General features: G+C 42.2%; 1 protein-coding gene across 1 annotated transcript in view; it reads right to left on the bottom strand.

The window, feature by feature from the left end:
* Positions 1 to 967: 967 nt before the first annotated feature.
* The window catches only part of KIFBP (kinesin family binding protein), a 42,283-nt gene continuing 27,352 nt past the window's right edge, over positions 968 to 15,898 (bottom strand). Inside the window, exons 3-7 of the mRNA XM_073585884.1 lie at positions 6,578 to 6,657; positions 6,316 to 6,499; positions 3,941 to 4,034; positions 3,119 to 3,234; positions 968 to 2,123 (exon numbers count right to left, since the gene is read on the bottom strand). Of these exons, the coding sequence (XP_073441985.1) occupies positions 1,245 to 2,123; positions 3,119 to 3,234; positions 3,941 to 4,034; positions 6,316 to 6,499; positions 6,578 to 6,657 (1,353 nt within the window). The 3' untranslated portion in view covers positions 968 to 1,244. The remainder of the gene's footprint in view (positions 2,124 to 3,118; positions 3,235 to 3,940; positions 4,035 to 6,315; positions 6,500 to 6,577; positions 6,658 to 15,898) is intronic.

Below are 15,898 nucleotides of genomic sequence, written 5' to 3'. Positions count from 1 at the left end.
AAACTGAACATAGACAAAACAGAATTCATCATCTTTACCCCCATCTCACTCTACCCCTCCACCAGACCTATCCATCAATATCAATGGCTGCTCGCTTTCTGCAGTCCCGCACGCTCGGTGCCTTGGGGTGATCCTCGACTCTGCCCTCTCTTTCAAACCACATATCCAAGCCCTTGCCGCCTCAAAGTTAAAAATATTTCCCAGATTCACGCATTTCTCAACCATGAAACCACAAAAACACTAGTGCACGCCCTTATCTCCCGCCTCAACTACTGCAACCTCCTACTCTTTGGCCTCCCCTCTAGCACTCTGGCACCACTCCAGTCCATCCTACACTCTGCTGCTCTGCTGCCTGACTAATCCACATGTCTCCCTGCTATTCCCCAGCCCACCCCCTATGCCAGGCCCTTCACTGGCTTCCTATTGCCCAGAGGCTCCAGTTCCAAACCCTAACCATGACATACAAAGCCATCCACAACCTGTCTCCTCCATACATCTGTGACATGGTCTCCAGGTACCTACCCGCACGCAACCTTCGATCATCTCAAGATCTCCTTCTCTACTCCCCCCTTATCTCTTCTTCCCACAAGCGCATACAAGACTTCTCCCATGCTTCCCCATACTCTGGAACTCTCTACCACAACACATGAGACTCTCACCAACAACAGAAACCTTCAAGAAGAACTTGAAGACCCACCAGTTCCGACAAGCCTACAGCCTGCAATGATCCTCAGTCTACTGAACCACCACACAACCAGCTCTACCCTCTCCTAGTGTATCCTCACCCATGACTGTGAGCCCTTGTGGGAAGGGTCTTCTCTCCTTCTGTACTTGTGTGTCCCTTGTCTTACACGTTTATTGTACCTGTCTATATTTCCCCTTTTTCACATGTAAAGCGTCATGGAATAAATGGCCCTATATAAATGTATAATAATAATATTGATTACATACAGAATATCTCTCTTAGTCAGTCAATCATTAGCATTATTTTATTTTTTTATGTGACACTACCATAAGATGGTTTCGAGTTACATTGTTACAAGATTCCTCAGTAAGGAATACATGTACGTAGTGCATATAACGCATGCAACGTAAAATATGCAATGACGTAAAAAGATTGACAAAACTCCCCATCAAATACTACTCTCTTCTGCACTTTTTGCTCCGGACATAATTTAATGGTAAGATGGTAGAGTATTAATAGCAATAAATAGACATGTAAATCACTAATCTCACAGTGCAGCTCATGAGAAGGAGGATAACTGTATCCTTAGCCTTTCCATCCGTGCGGGGAGGAGAGCCACCATTTCCTTGGTGAGTTCGAGCTCTGTCTCCACCGACTTAATGGCATCCTCATGGTCTGCACAGTAATTTACTACAAAGGAGTAGTAGCTGAGCGATATCTGCATGTTTTCCAACTGTTTCTTTCCATCGGCTGTAATGAGCTTTCCATAAAGGCGTGCAATGTGGAACTTGGCTACTAGCGCAGGACGGACGACATCATCCTCCAATTTGTCAGGGAACTTCTTATCTGGACTTCTCAAGGAATCCAAAAACATCTCGTAGAACTTGATTGCCGACTGTGCCAGGCTGTTGATTTTCTTGATGGTGTGAGAGTCCATTTCGTCCAGTTTATTTCCGATGGCTACCTTCAAGTCCATCATCTCGTAATAGGTGTCTGCCAACTCGAACTGAAGCTGTCTACAGATGAGAAGATAGTACTGCGGGTTTAACTCTTTACATAACGGCTCCAGCATATCTACTCGGCGCTTGTGCATTTTACATCGCCGCTCATAGTCTTCCTCAAAGAAGGCCAGAACTTTAAACAGGGCACTGTGGTCCTGGATGACTTCTATATGGTCGGTGACGTGTCCATCCAGCTCAAAATATTCCTTGGCCTCATTAATATAATTTTGCCCCACGAGAAAATTCTCTCTCGCTTCCTTAAAGTCCAGAGGAAGTGAACAGTCTACTTTTTCTTCCACAGCTAAAATGGAATCATACAGGTCACTTGATCCAAACAACACTGCCTTCTTCCGGCCTTTTTCCTTCTCATCCTCCTGCTTTTTACGTTCAGCTTTAAGTTCTTCCTGAAGGTCAACATCGAGTTCGCCTATGTTATCCTAAGGCCAAAAAAAAAAGAGGGAAAATGAAAACAAGCAAGCATTTACATAATAAAATAGTAATGTATAGAAAGACATATCTTCACATTGTTCCACATAGAAAATGCTACTGAATGATAGAATGGCCAAGAACTTTATACATGAATATACAGCTTTCTTCCATTCCAGTCATTCTAACACTTGTAATGCTGGCCTTGATAATGTTACATTACCTTACACACCAGGATATGTGATTACGGGCACTGGGATTTTAAAGAGAATACCTGAGGTATGATCACGATAATACCTGAGGTTGGTGGTGACCTGCGAAGGGCTGGGATCTTATGCGGAGGCGAGATCCCGGTGACCGAGCGTTTTGTTAGAAGCTGCCACGTGGGACTGTGTTGTATCCCTCATCTGCTGGATCCATTGAACTCATCCAAAGACTATTTCAATATTTCCCTGGCGTCGGATTACCGGATGGCGCCCCCGGGTCGGCTCCCTTTGTGTGGACTCATTGTGGACGCTGTTGCATTACCCTCATTTGTGCTGCCCAGCTGCCTGTTCCAATAAATCTTGATGGATTGTTTATCGGCCTGGTGTCTCTTCCTGCTATGTCGCGTACCCCATCACAATATTATTATTATTAGGTATGCCCTTGATAATACCTGCGGTATGCCCATGATAATACCTGCGGTATGATCACAAGCTGCTTGTACAAGCTTTTTTTACATGGACACTTGTCTCTGACTGCAGTTTCCAGAATGTAAATCGGCAGAGAAAGCTTTGTGCCCATGCTGTGCCAGATAGTAATCCCTCACACTCCTGCAGGTTGGCATTAGGATTCTCCCATACCTACGGTGAGGGATTCCAATACTGCCATAATACTGGGGTTCAGCTTCTTATGTAAAATTGTCTAATAGATTAAATTGACACCTTAAATATACACTGTAAGTACAAAAGTATTGGACTCAGTCACTTTTATTGATTAAAAAAAAAAACAACAAAACTGTTACCTCCAGCTGTTTACGTGCATCTGCCAATAAATTGAGACAATATTTCACCCAGCATCGGGCTATTTCGGCTTTCTTTTGTCTTAGATGATCCAGGCGCTCCTGTTCTGATTCATCGGCTTCAAAAAGTCAAAAAGAAAGTTATTACTGCTTATGAAAAAGAAGTGCAAGCTATGAGACCTCGTAAAGCTGGCGGTCGTAGGAACATCTACATGAGCCCCAAAAGGCTGGAACGGATGTCACAATCCATCAATATAAAACACTATACGGTGTACATATTCTGGAAAGGCAAAAAAATGAGACCCAATCCTCAGACGTGAAGCTAAACAAAATTGATTTAACGTATGCGGAACATTTACACATGCATCAAAGTTAAGGACATGACTTGACGTACATGCACGCCAAAAGTCGAGAAGGACTTTACATTTTCCTATGCTAAGAATTCTAAAGTATCCGTAAAAATTGAATACTAAACAGTTGATCCACATGTGATCCGATTTGTTTTGCGCACCCATAGAGTTCACTGAGCAAATCTCATCCAACACAAGAAAAAAAAAAAAGCTTGTGTACGCCGCGTTTTTTTTTTTCTTTTCAAACGCAGATTTGGTCTGTGAAAAAATCAACTCAATGGAACAGCCCAAACTGAAGTCAGTGTTTTTTTATGGACAGTACTCGGACCAAAAATATGGTTGTGTGAACTTGGCCTAAGGCAATGGTTGAACGACTATTCTAATCTAATTCTAGGACAGACTCTAGATCTGAACGAGTCACTAAGATCAGGAGGAGAAGGGCACGAACAAGAAATGTCTTTTAGGTTTCACCTACTTTCTTTTGTGGCTTCAGGGGAAGGTATTTGTCCGGCTTTGCTGAAAATGACAGTGGATGCAGCAAGGCAGTGTCTGGCCTCCATGTAACATTGCTATCAATAAGGAGAAAAAAGGAAGGGACAGTCAGAATAAAAAACATAATCTGAGGAAAGTAAAGAGACCTGGGAAATCATAACCTGATGGCGGTAGAGAACCTAAGTACCAGTGGTCCTGCTCTAAGACTTGTCTGCTATGGTGGTTCCCAGCGTATAGTACAAAAAGATTCTCACAAGCGGAAAGCTTACTTGTAACCATGTAATAAATCCTGAGAAAATATGTTATACCAAAGAACAAGAGACAAAAGGTATCGGCATTATATGTAAAATGATCAGGTATAATATACATATGCCGATACCTTTTGTCTCGTGTATCATTCTTTACTTTGTATATGGTCAGAACCTTTATAACATTCTTATACGGCAGAAAACAGATGCAAAAAGTGTAGTTGCAGTTCTTTGGTAATATCCATTTTATCAGGATTTATTAAATTTTTTCGGTAACAGGACTGGCGGGGTTATAGCCCTATTATGGCCTTTTGGGTACTTATTTGTCATTTTAATTGCTATTAAATTGTGCGTTGTAGTGTGTTTCAATAACATTTCTATTTTTACATGGTGTTCACTGTGTATATAGCACGTTTCTTTTTCTTTCATCATTTAGGTCATTCAGACATGCTTCAGGTTGATCCCTAAAATATTGGGGTGCCCTCTTCGCCTTATAGTAACACTGATAATGTCCACAAATAGGAATAGTAATAGTATAGAGCAGTAGCCAGTGCTGAGCCCGCATCTTTCCCCACACATGACAGCTCATCTGTTCGGCTGTCATGTGCCTTTAAGGCCGTGATCACACATGCGAGGAATACAGACGAGTCTCGCGTGTTAATACCCAGCACTGCCACCAGCACTCAGGAGGGGAGTGTGCGGCTCCATGTATTGCTAAGCAGCCGCATGCTCCGATCAGAGTGCCGGCAGCAGCCGGGTATTAACATGCGAGACTCTGCCATATTCCTCGCATGTGTGATCCCGGCCTAACAGCTGCGAGTGAATCAGAGCTCCACCCACGGCTGCTAATCAGTTAATTGCCAGTGTCAATCTCTGACAGTGAGATCTAACATGCGCCAGCAGGACATGTTTCATTTTGGCTGTCAATCAGCGCTTATGTCACTTGATCTTGAGGCGCCGAAGGGTTATCATAACAGCCGGGGGGTCTGCAGGAGGCCTCCGTTCTGGTCATTACAATACTCGTGTAGCGCAGGCGATCAGATGATCACAGCTTCAAGTCTCCTAGAGTGACTATTCCATACAGTAAAGAAATAAAAAGTTTTTAAAAATATGAAAAAAAAAAAAAGTTAAAAATCACCCTCTTTTTGCCCCATTGAAAATAAAAGAATAAAAAAAAAAAAAACTACACAGATTTGGCATCTCTGCGCCCAGAAATGTCTGACCAAAAGATAAAGTAAATTAATCAGATCTGTAAACGACGTAACAAAAAAAATAATATATAGAAATGCCAGAATTACGGGGTTTTTGCCGGCAAAAACATTGCAATAAAATGTGATCAAAACATCGTATCTACCCCAAAATGGTATCAATAAGAACATCAGCTCAAGGCACGAAAATTAAGCCCTCACCCGCCACAGAGCCCAAAAAAAGAAAACGTTACAAGTCTCGGAAAATGGTGAAAAATGCAAAAATATTTTTTATTCATACAAAATTTTGGAATTTTTTTTTTGTCCACTTCAATAAAAAAACAACTATACATATTTGGTATCTGCGTACTCTTACTGATCTGAGGAATTATATTACCAGGTCAGTTTTACCATATAGTTGACATGATAAATAAAAAAAAAAAAAAAAAAAAGAAAAAACAATTGTGGAATTTTTTTTTTAATTTCGCTGAACTTTGAATTTTTTTTTCAGTACACTGGTAAAACCAATGGTGTCACTCAAAAGTACAACACGTCCCACAAAAAACAAGCCCTCATACGGCCATATTGACGGAAAAGTTCTGGCTCTTGGAAGAGGAAAAAACGGAAGCGCAAAAATAGAAAAAGGCCCCTGGGTGAAGGGGTTAATACTTTTCCCAAAAAGCACTAGTAATGTTGGACTAATGCCTGCCCCAGATAATACTTTAATAATGTATTAATGCCTTTCCCAGATGGATTAGATTAGTAAGGCAGCAGGGACCCCTTTCCAGGATGGTACTGCGACAGTGTAGGAACCGTAGAGCTTCTTACACTATGATATATGACAGTAATGCAGGACTGAGATCTTCCCCCAGATAATCCATTAGTATTGATATCCAACACTGATAGTAAGGCTGCTGTGATACCTTTCCCAGATAGTACTGTGATAAAGTAGCGGCGTTGATTGCCCACTCCACTGGGTTGTAGCCATCATATTCCAGTTGCCTCTGCAGGGTAGTGTGACAGTACTGGGCGGCCTTTTCGTCCTGCTTCAGGTGTTTGTATACTTGCGCCAGGTAGTACAGTGTGTGCGTATAGACCCTCTCGAACCTGTAACAGTAAAGTCAAAGTTTTAGGCCAAATCTGTTACTAAGAAGCAGCAGGATGGGAGGGTGATGTAGCACCGACCTCTTGGCTCTCTCCTGCTCAGTGACTGTTTGCTCCTCAAGTGTGAAGTGCTCATCAGGATCAGTCGGGGGTGTCCCAATCTGGTAAGAGACAAAAGAAGAAAACATTCTGGGCTTATCTGTTAGTCACTAGTAAACCTATAAAAAAAAGATTAAACAAACCACATCTGCCCCCTGATGAAGCTATGGCGAAACGCGAATCGGGAGCAAACATCTGAGGTGATGTAGTTTGTTTGATACAGTCTTATTATGTTTACTATTTCTGTGTGGGTTCTTATGTGGAAACATCAGGAAGGGCTCATCCATAAATGCTTATGAGCGAGCTAGTCACTTATGCCATAGTTTGCAGCATATTATACGTAGCACTCCTTTTTCACTTTTTGCATACTTATTATTGCAGTTTGTTAGATATTTGCATGTAGTGTTATATACAGTGAGGGAAATACGTATTTGACCCCTTGCTGATTTTGTAAGTTTGCCCACTGACAAAGACATGAACAGTAATAATAAAACGGCCAGTATAATGTATATAGCGTCAAGACCACCAACTGATGCCGATCAACGAAACGTGCCCAGGTCAAGCAGCTTGTGGGTTATCAGCTGACCACGTTGTAAGGCGGTCAATTAAAACATAATAAGTATGATAGGACATAACATCTTACCCATATGTGCAAGAATGCCTGCAAGTCGCGCCGAGACCCCGACGCACGTTTCGCTAACCAGCTTCCTCGGGAGGCAGTGTGACACTGGACGTTTTGTTATTAATTTATATATATGGGAGATTTATTTCTACCTAGTACCCTGCCTTTCTACCGTCTGGTGAGCATCTGGGGTATTCAGTTATATATAGGATATCACTGCGCTTAGCATTAACCCTTTTTGTACCTGCATTGTTGCACCATGGTTTCATCATTGTCCACTGGTCTTTTACTATTTGCCCTCTTTTACATGTGTGATGTACTATTGTCTTTTATTTGTTAGTGTCTTCTTGAATAAAATTTGTGACATTTTTGCATAGAGGATGTTTTTCATTTTTTGGTGGTATAATATATTTTTTCACACATGTGAATTATTTATTTAAGGGATATAAGCTCCTAGTTTTTCTCTTATGTTTTACAATTTGTGTGGAGTATCTCGCTGCTTCATTAAGCGTGCCATATCTTTCTATCTTTGGTCCTTGGTATGTTTTCAAGACTTAATACTTGGTGGAAAAACCCTTGTTGGCGAGCACAGCAGTCACACGGTTTTTGTAGTTGATGATGAAGTTTGTGCCCACGTCAGGAGGAATTTTGGCCCACTCCTCTTTGCAGATAATCTCTAAATCATTAAGATTTTGAGGCGGTCGCTTGGCAACCTACCCTTAAAATTATAGACTGTTCATGTCTTTGTCAGTGGGCAAACTTACAAAATCAGCAAGGGGTCAAACACTTAATTCCCCCACTATATAAATTTCATTATCAATCCAAATAACTTATTATGAATTACTACTTTATTCACTGAGCCTTTTTCCTGACAAATCTACTTCTCATATTGGTGACACTGATATTGCAGAATGGAATTTATATATATTATAGTTGTGCTCAAAAGTTTACATACCCCGGCAGAATTTTTGCTTTCTTGGCGTTTTTCAGAGAATATGAATGATAACACCAAAACTTTTTCTCCACTCATGGGTAGTGGTTGGGTGAAACTGTATCTGTCTTGTTAGATGTTACTTGTATCTGTTGTTATATATTATGTTGCCTCTTTGCCACAAAGAATTCCTTGTATATATGTAATATGTACTTGGCGATAATAAATTTGATTTGAAACCTTTTATTGTCAAACTTACTGTTTTCTCTTTTTAAATCAAAATGACAACCCAAAACATCCAAATGACCCTGATCAAAAGTTTACATACCCCATTTCTTAATACCGTGTATTGCCCCCTGTAACATCAATGACAGCTTGAAGACTTTTGTGGTAGTTGTGGATGAGGTTCTTTATTTTCTCAGATGGTAAAGAAGCCCAAAAAAAAGCAAAAAGTCCAGTTCCTGTAAATTCCTAGGCTGCATAGCATGAACTGCGCGCTTGAGATCTCACCAGAGTGGGTCAATGATATTGAGGTCAGGAGACTGAGATGGCCACTCCGGAACTTTCACTTTGTTTTGCTGTAGCCAATGACAGGTCGATTTGGCCTTGTGTTTTAGATCGTTGTCACGTTGGAACGTCCAAGTACGTGTCATGCGCAGCTTCCGGGTTGATGATTGCAAATTTGCCTCCAATATTTGCTGATAACGTGCTGCATTCATCTTTCCTTCAACTTTGACCAAGTTTCCTGTGCGTTTGTAGCTCACACATTCCCAAAACATCAGCGATCCACCTCCCTGCTTTACAGTAGGAATGGTGTTCCTTTCATCATAGGCCTTGTTGACCTCTCTCCAAATCAGTTTATGGTTGTGGCCAAAAGTTTAAATTTGGTCTCATCACTCCAACTTACCTTGTTCCAAAATTTTTGAGGCTTGTCTCTGTGCTGTTTTGCGTATTGTAGGCGAGATACTTTGTGGCATTTGCGCAGTGATGGCATTCCTCTGGCGACTCGACCATACAGCACATTTTTCTTCAAGTGCCTCCTTACTGTGCATCTTGAAACAGCCACACTGCTAGTTTTCAGTGAGTCCAGTATTTCAGCTGATGTTATTTGTGGGTTTTTCTTTGCATCTCGAACAATTTTCCTGGCGGTGTGGATAAAACTCTTGTTGGGCTAACTGACCGTGGTTTTGTTTTTACAGAGCCCCTGATTTTCCATTTGTCAATCACAGTTTGAACGCTGCTGACTGGCATTAGCAATTCCTTGGATGTCTTTTTGTATCCCTCTCCTGTTTTATACACTTCAACTACCTTTTCCCGTAGATCTATTGACAATTCTTTTGCTTTCCCAATGACTCACAATCCAGAAATGTCAGTGGCTGGATGAAAGATGCAAGAGTCTGTCTGGATCCCAGAAACTCACTCAGCTTTCATGCACACACACTGATTACAAGCAAACAGGTCACAGGTGAAGATGTTACCTTCAGTAGCCAGTCAAACCCATTTGTATCAACTTCTCTGCATGTTATCAGGCCAAAATCTCAAGGGTATGTGAACTTTTGATCAGGGTTATTTGAATGTTTTTAGTTGTCATTAGGATTTAAAAAGAGAAAACACAGTAGTTTGACAATAAATGGCTTCACCCAACCACTAACCATGAGTGGAGAAAAAGTTTTGGTGTCATCATCCATATGCTCTGAAAAAGCGCCAAGAAAGCAAAACTTCTGCCGGGGTATGTAAACTTTTGAGCACAAATGTATATTAGGAATGTCAAGCCATACCGATAGGCTTCATAGAAGGTTGTTAATTTTCACTATATACAGCGATGTCGGTGCCGGGTCTCCCGAGGCTCATGTGACATTGATATGCCATGTGAGCCCTGCAGCCAATCAGCTGCTATTTGGCTGCTGTGTGATCACTTCCTTTAGGGCCGGGGAATCTTTTCTGACAAGAACCATTTGGATATTTATATCATCCCTCGGGGGCACTACAAATCACGGGCTAACTCCGCCCACAAATTACATCCTAGTGCTCGCACTGGTGTCAGGACGTAATTTTTTATTGAATGCACATCAGCGGTCAGTAGTGAACACTGGGTGTGTGTGCCCACAGAGGAAGAAGGAATTAATGGAAAGGCAGCCATCAAAATACAGCCGACGCCACAAGTACTGCAGGGTCCCCGGGAATCTGTCTGGGGGCCGGATGAAAGGTCATAGAGGGCTGTGAACAGCCTGCGAACCTGAGGTTCCCCACACCTGCTTTAGAGGAACCTTGAACAAGCGCAAAAAGTGAGAGGTCAGCTGTCCAATAGCGGGAAATGATTGGCTGCAGGGTTCACTTGGTATAACAATGTCACGTGAGTCTTGGGAGATTCGGCACCGACATCTCTGGAACGTCTACAATATGGGAGGGAGAATAAGATATTTTACATTTTGCAATGTGGACTACTTCATTTAGAAAGGGATTGTTCAAGTAGTGGACAATCTCTTTAAGCTGGCACTAAGGGAAGCTCACTGCAGAGATTTATGCAGCTCCCATCATCATCCCGTCATCAATGTCATGCTTCTTGAACAATGACAGCATGAAGTCCTGACAGGCCTCGTCAATACAGAGAGCAAACATCGCTTTAAGCACAAATCAGACATAAATAAGGGGCTCTTTGGCTCATTCACACCATACTTGACACGTCTCTCTGCTAATCAAGCGCAGCAGGACAGGACAGGGCGGGCGTCAGGACAGGGCGCGTGGCAGCTGGTTTTTAGACCTTGTTTTCTCTCAAAATGTTTCAGACTAAAACACTTCTCTCTCTAATGCAGAGGTCGCACAGGCGTATTTCATGGTCCGTATAGAGAACACAATACCTGGACTGACGATGGCTCTCCCAACCTGAACTTGCAGACACACACAAGGCTGTAAATTTGGGTCGAGCATCGTGGTCTACATACAGATGGTGAAACACGCCTGTGTGAACCCGGCCTAATAAGGAGCCCTGATGGGATGATTCATTAGCAAATAAGACATGGAGTGAGCTCCCCCTAGTGGCTATAGAAACGCTTCATGGTAGTCAGTAAGCACTGCGTTTCATATGCCAGTCTCGAACATGAGATGCGCCATCTTAATAAATCTGGCATATCTTGTAGGTCCGGATGCCACAACCTGAAATTTCCACTAACAGTAAATGTAACATAGTAACATAGTTATTAAGGATGAAGGAAGACTTTAAGTCCATCTAGTTCAACCCATCTCCTATCCTAACATGTTGATCCAGAGGAAGGCAAAAAAAACCCATGTGGCAAACAGTAAAGGCCCCGTCTCACTTAGCGATCTCGGTAGCGAGATCGCTGCCGAGTCACAACTTTTGTGACACAACAGCGATCTCGCTGGTGAGATCGCTGTGTGTGACAGCGATCAGCGCGCGCCCCCCCCCCCCTGCCGGTATCCGCTGGAAGAAACCTCTGGACATTTCTTTGGTCGCTGGTCTCCCGCTGGCCAGCACGCATCACTGTGTGTGACAGGCGGGAGACCAGCGATCAGGTGTAAAAAATAAAAAATATAGTTATTCTCACCTTCCGACGTCCCGTTCAGCCATCCTGCCTCTCTCCACGCTCCGGTCCCAATAATCCTTTGCACGAATGACCGCGAGATGTCACGGTCTCGAGGGATAACAAAGTCTTGATTTTGATTCTATGTTTTACAGCGATGGCCAGCGATGCCGGGTGCTCGGCATCGCTGTGCTGATCGCTGGTGAAGCTGTCTGTGTGACAGCTCACCAGCGATCACATAGCGACTTACTAGCGATCCTGACACCTTGATATCGGTGTCGGGATCGCTAGTAAGTCGCTTAGTGTGACGGGGCCTTAAGCTTCACACTGGGGAAAAAACTTCCTTCCCGACTCCACATACGGCAATCAGACTAGCTCCCTGGATCAACGCTATATATATATATTTTTTTAAATTCGTTTATTAAACCATAAGCAGTTTTACAATACACACATTTAGCACAAGACACCAAGCTTGATACAAATTATATATATATGTTCTGACAGTATGAAAACATGAGGCACAATGTGTGTATCAATTGTGTGTAAATAAAGCAAGCATAATATCAATTGAATCACAATAGTGTTGTGTGTATTATATCGGTAATAAAACCTGCCTGGCTTCTAAACCCTACCTACATCTACCAAAACATAACCTAAACTATCCCGCAGCCTACTTCTATATAATGAGCAGTTTACTGTGCGACATCTCCGCTCTGCAAAGTAAGGTGAGAGGAGTTCCACTTCTCCCAAATCTTTTGGAATTTACCCGGGCACCCTCTATTCTGATACAGTGTACGTTCATATGGGATAATCGAATTTACCAGAGTGATCCAGGACCCAAGAGAAGGAGGTGAATTCCCCATCCACCGTAATGCTAGTATCTTCCGTGCCATCAACAGCGTCTCCCATAGAAAGATCCCAACATAATGACCCCATGCCTCCTCATCCCACACTCCAAACAGACAAATCAGTGGCTCAAGGGGAACTGGGGTTTGTACTAAAGATGTTAATAATGACGTCACCTCCCTCCAGTATTGCGCAACAACAGGACAGCACCAAATCATATGGATAAAGTCTGCATCTATTGAGTGACAGCTCAAACATTCCGATGACGGATATCGGCCCATCTTAAAGAGTCGAATCGGAGTCAAATATGATTAATAATATACAGTTGTGTCATCCTGTTGTTGGCAGACGGAGACACCCAAATTGGTGACTCCAGGATTTCTTCCCATTCTTCACCCTGTGTACCTGGGATGAGCCTCTCCCATTTCTTCCTAACGGACTCTAAGGCACATTCTGTCCCCACTGACAACATTTATGTACAGTCATATGTAAAAGTTTGGGCACCCCTATTAATGTTAACCTTTTTTCTTTATAACAATTTTGTTTTTTGCAACAGCTATTTCAGTTTCATATATCTAATAACTGATGGACTCAGTTATATTTCTGGATTCAAATGAGGTTTATTGTACTAACAGAAAATGTGCAATCTGCATTTAAACAAAATTTGACCGGTGCAAAAGTATGGGCACCCTTATTTTCTTGATTTGAACACTCCTAACTACTTTTTACTGACTTCCTGAAGCACTAAATTGGTTTTATAACCTCATTGAGCTTTGAACTTCATAGCCAGGTGTATCAAATCATGAGAAAAGGTATTTAAGGTGGCCACTTGCAAGTAGTTCTCCTATTTGATTCTCCTATGAAGAGTGGCATCATGGGCTCCTCAAAACAACTCTCAAATGATCTGAAAACAAAGATTATTCAACATAGCTTTTCAGGGGAAGGATACAAAAAGTTGTCTCAGAGATTTAACCTGTCAGTTTCCACTGTGAGGAACATAGTAAGGAAATGGAAGAACACAGGTACAGTTCTTGTTAAGCCCAGAAGTGGCAGGCCAAGAAAAATATCAGAAAGGCAGAGAAGAAGAATGGTGAGAACAGTCAAAGACAATCCACAGACCACCTCCAAAGACCTGCAGTATCATCTTGCTGCAGATGGTGTCACTGTGCATCGGTCAACAATACAGCGCACTTTGCACAAGGAGAAGCTGTATGGGAGAGTGATGCGAAAGAAGCCGTTTCTGCAAGCACGCCACAAACAGAGTTGCCTGAGGTATGCAAAAGCACATTTGGACAAGCCAGATACATTTTGGAAGAAGGTCCTGTGGACTGATGAAACAAAGATTGAGTTGTTTGGTCATACAAAAAGGCGTTATGCATGCGCTGTATTGTTGACCGATGCACAGTGACACCATCTGCAGCAAGATGATGCTGCCGGTCTTTGGAGGTGGTCTGTGGATTGTCCTTGACTGTTCTCACCATTCTTTTTCTCTGCCTTTCTGATATTTTTCTTGGCCTGCCACTTCTGGGCTTAACAAGAACTGAACCTGTGTTCTTCCATTTCCTTACTATGTTCCTCACAGTGGAAACTGACTGGTTAAATCTCTGAGACAACTTTTTGTATCCTTCCCCTGAAAAGCTATGTTGAATAATCTTTGTTTTCAGATCATTTGAGAGTTGTTTTGAGGAGCCCATGATGCCACTCTTCATAAGAGAATCAAATAGGAGAACTACTTGCAAGTGGCCACCTTAAATACCTTTTCTCATGATTTGATACACCTGGCTATGAAGTTCAAAGCTCAATGAGGTTACAAAACCAATTTAGTGCTTCAGGAAGTCAGTAAAAAGTAGTTAGGAGTGTTCAAATCAAGAAAATGATAAGGGTGCCCATACTTTTGCACCGGTCAAATTTTGTTTAAATGCAGATTGCACATTTTCTGTTAGTACAATAAACCTCATTTGAATCCAGAAATATAACTGAGTCCATCAGTTATTAGATATATGAAACTGAAATAGCTGTTGCAAAAACCAAAATTGTTATAAAGAAAAAAGGTTAACATTAATAGGGGTGCCCAAACTTTTACATATGGCTGTATATAGAGAGGAGATGAGACCTTGAGGGCCCTGTGATTTGAGAATCCCTATCAAGGGTAGAGACGAAATGGCATTCTCTATACCCATACACCTCATGTGCGATTGAAAAGCTGATCTTAGTTGTAGATAACGGAAAAACTGGGATCTCGGGACACTGCGATTATCTTGTAATTGCTCAAAGGATACCAATGTTCCACGATCATATAGATCACCTATCGTAGAGACACTATACTGAACCCAGAACTCGGCGGTAGCACCGGGAGGTAGTCATTATTCCATAGAGGCATTCCAGCTATAATATCCCCGAATCTAATCACCCCCTTAATCTGTCTCCATATCGATCGTGCCAGACGAAGCAGAGGTAACAGTCTCGAGACATTTATTTTCCTCATTTCCAAAAAGCCCAGTGGGCAAACAGTCCCTGCAGCATGAAGTAGATGACTCTCAGAAGTCGGGAGGTGACCTCCACTCATTCATGTACTTATGGCCTTGGCCTGTCCAGCTAAATAATATAAAAAGAAATTGGGTAACGCTGCCCCCCCTCCCCTCTTGGGCCTCTGCAATGTGGTTAGTTTAAGTTTGGGCCTGGCTTTCCCCCAAATAAAGGATGTAGTTTGAGAATTTAGATTGGCAAAAAAGGATTTGGGCAAGCTTGGGGAGTAATATCATTTTAATTAAATTAATACGTCCGGCTACAGACAGTGGAACCCTAAACCCTAAATCGCGAATTTACCTTTGACCGTCTCCAGCAATGGTTGTATGTTGAGTTGTAGATCAAATTTACTACCCTTAGAGATATAAACACCCAAATATTTAAAACTGGTTACAATGGGCAGTAAGGAGAGAGTCTCAAGTTGTGGCATTGGAGCATGGGAAAGGGGCATCAGAGCAGATTTCTCCCAATTTATGTATAGGCCAGAATATTTACTAAACTTATTTATAGTAGTGATTACTCTTGTTAGGGTCTCTTCCGCTTTGTCCATAAATATCACCATATCGTCAGCATATAGGCCTATGGTATCCGTCCGACCTGCTATTTCTATACCAGCAATATCGGGGGAGGATCTTATACGAATTGCCAGCGCCTCAATAGCAAGAGCAAAAAGGGCCGGGGAAAGAGGACACCCCTGACGAGTTCCCCTATGTAATGAAAATGACTTGGATATGGAGTTATTTATGATGACCCGAGCCTTGGGTTTCATGTATAAGACATTAATCCATTTTTGGAATCTTTCACCAAATCCATACCTCTGCAAACATGCACGGAGAAAA

The sequence above is a fragment of the Dendrobates tinctorius genome, unplaced genomic scaffold (assembly GCF_039654945.1).
Source record: "Dendrobates tinctorius isolate UK_male_01 unplaced genomic scaffold, ASM3965494v1 ptg000089l, whole genome shotgun sequence".
Lineage (NCBI taxonomy): Eukaryota > Metazoa > Chordata > Amphibia > Anura > Dendrobatidae > Dendrobates > Dendrobates tinctorius.
Note: the sequence above shows the minus strand (reverse complement) of the source record. Positions and strands in the feature narration are given on the sequence as shown.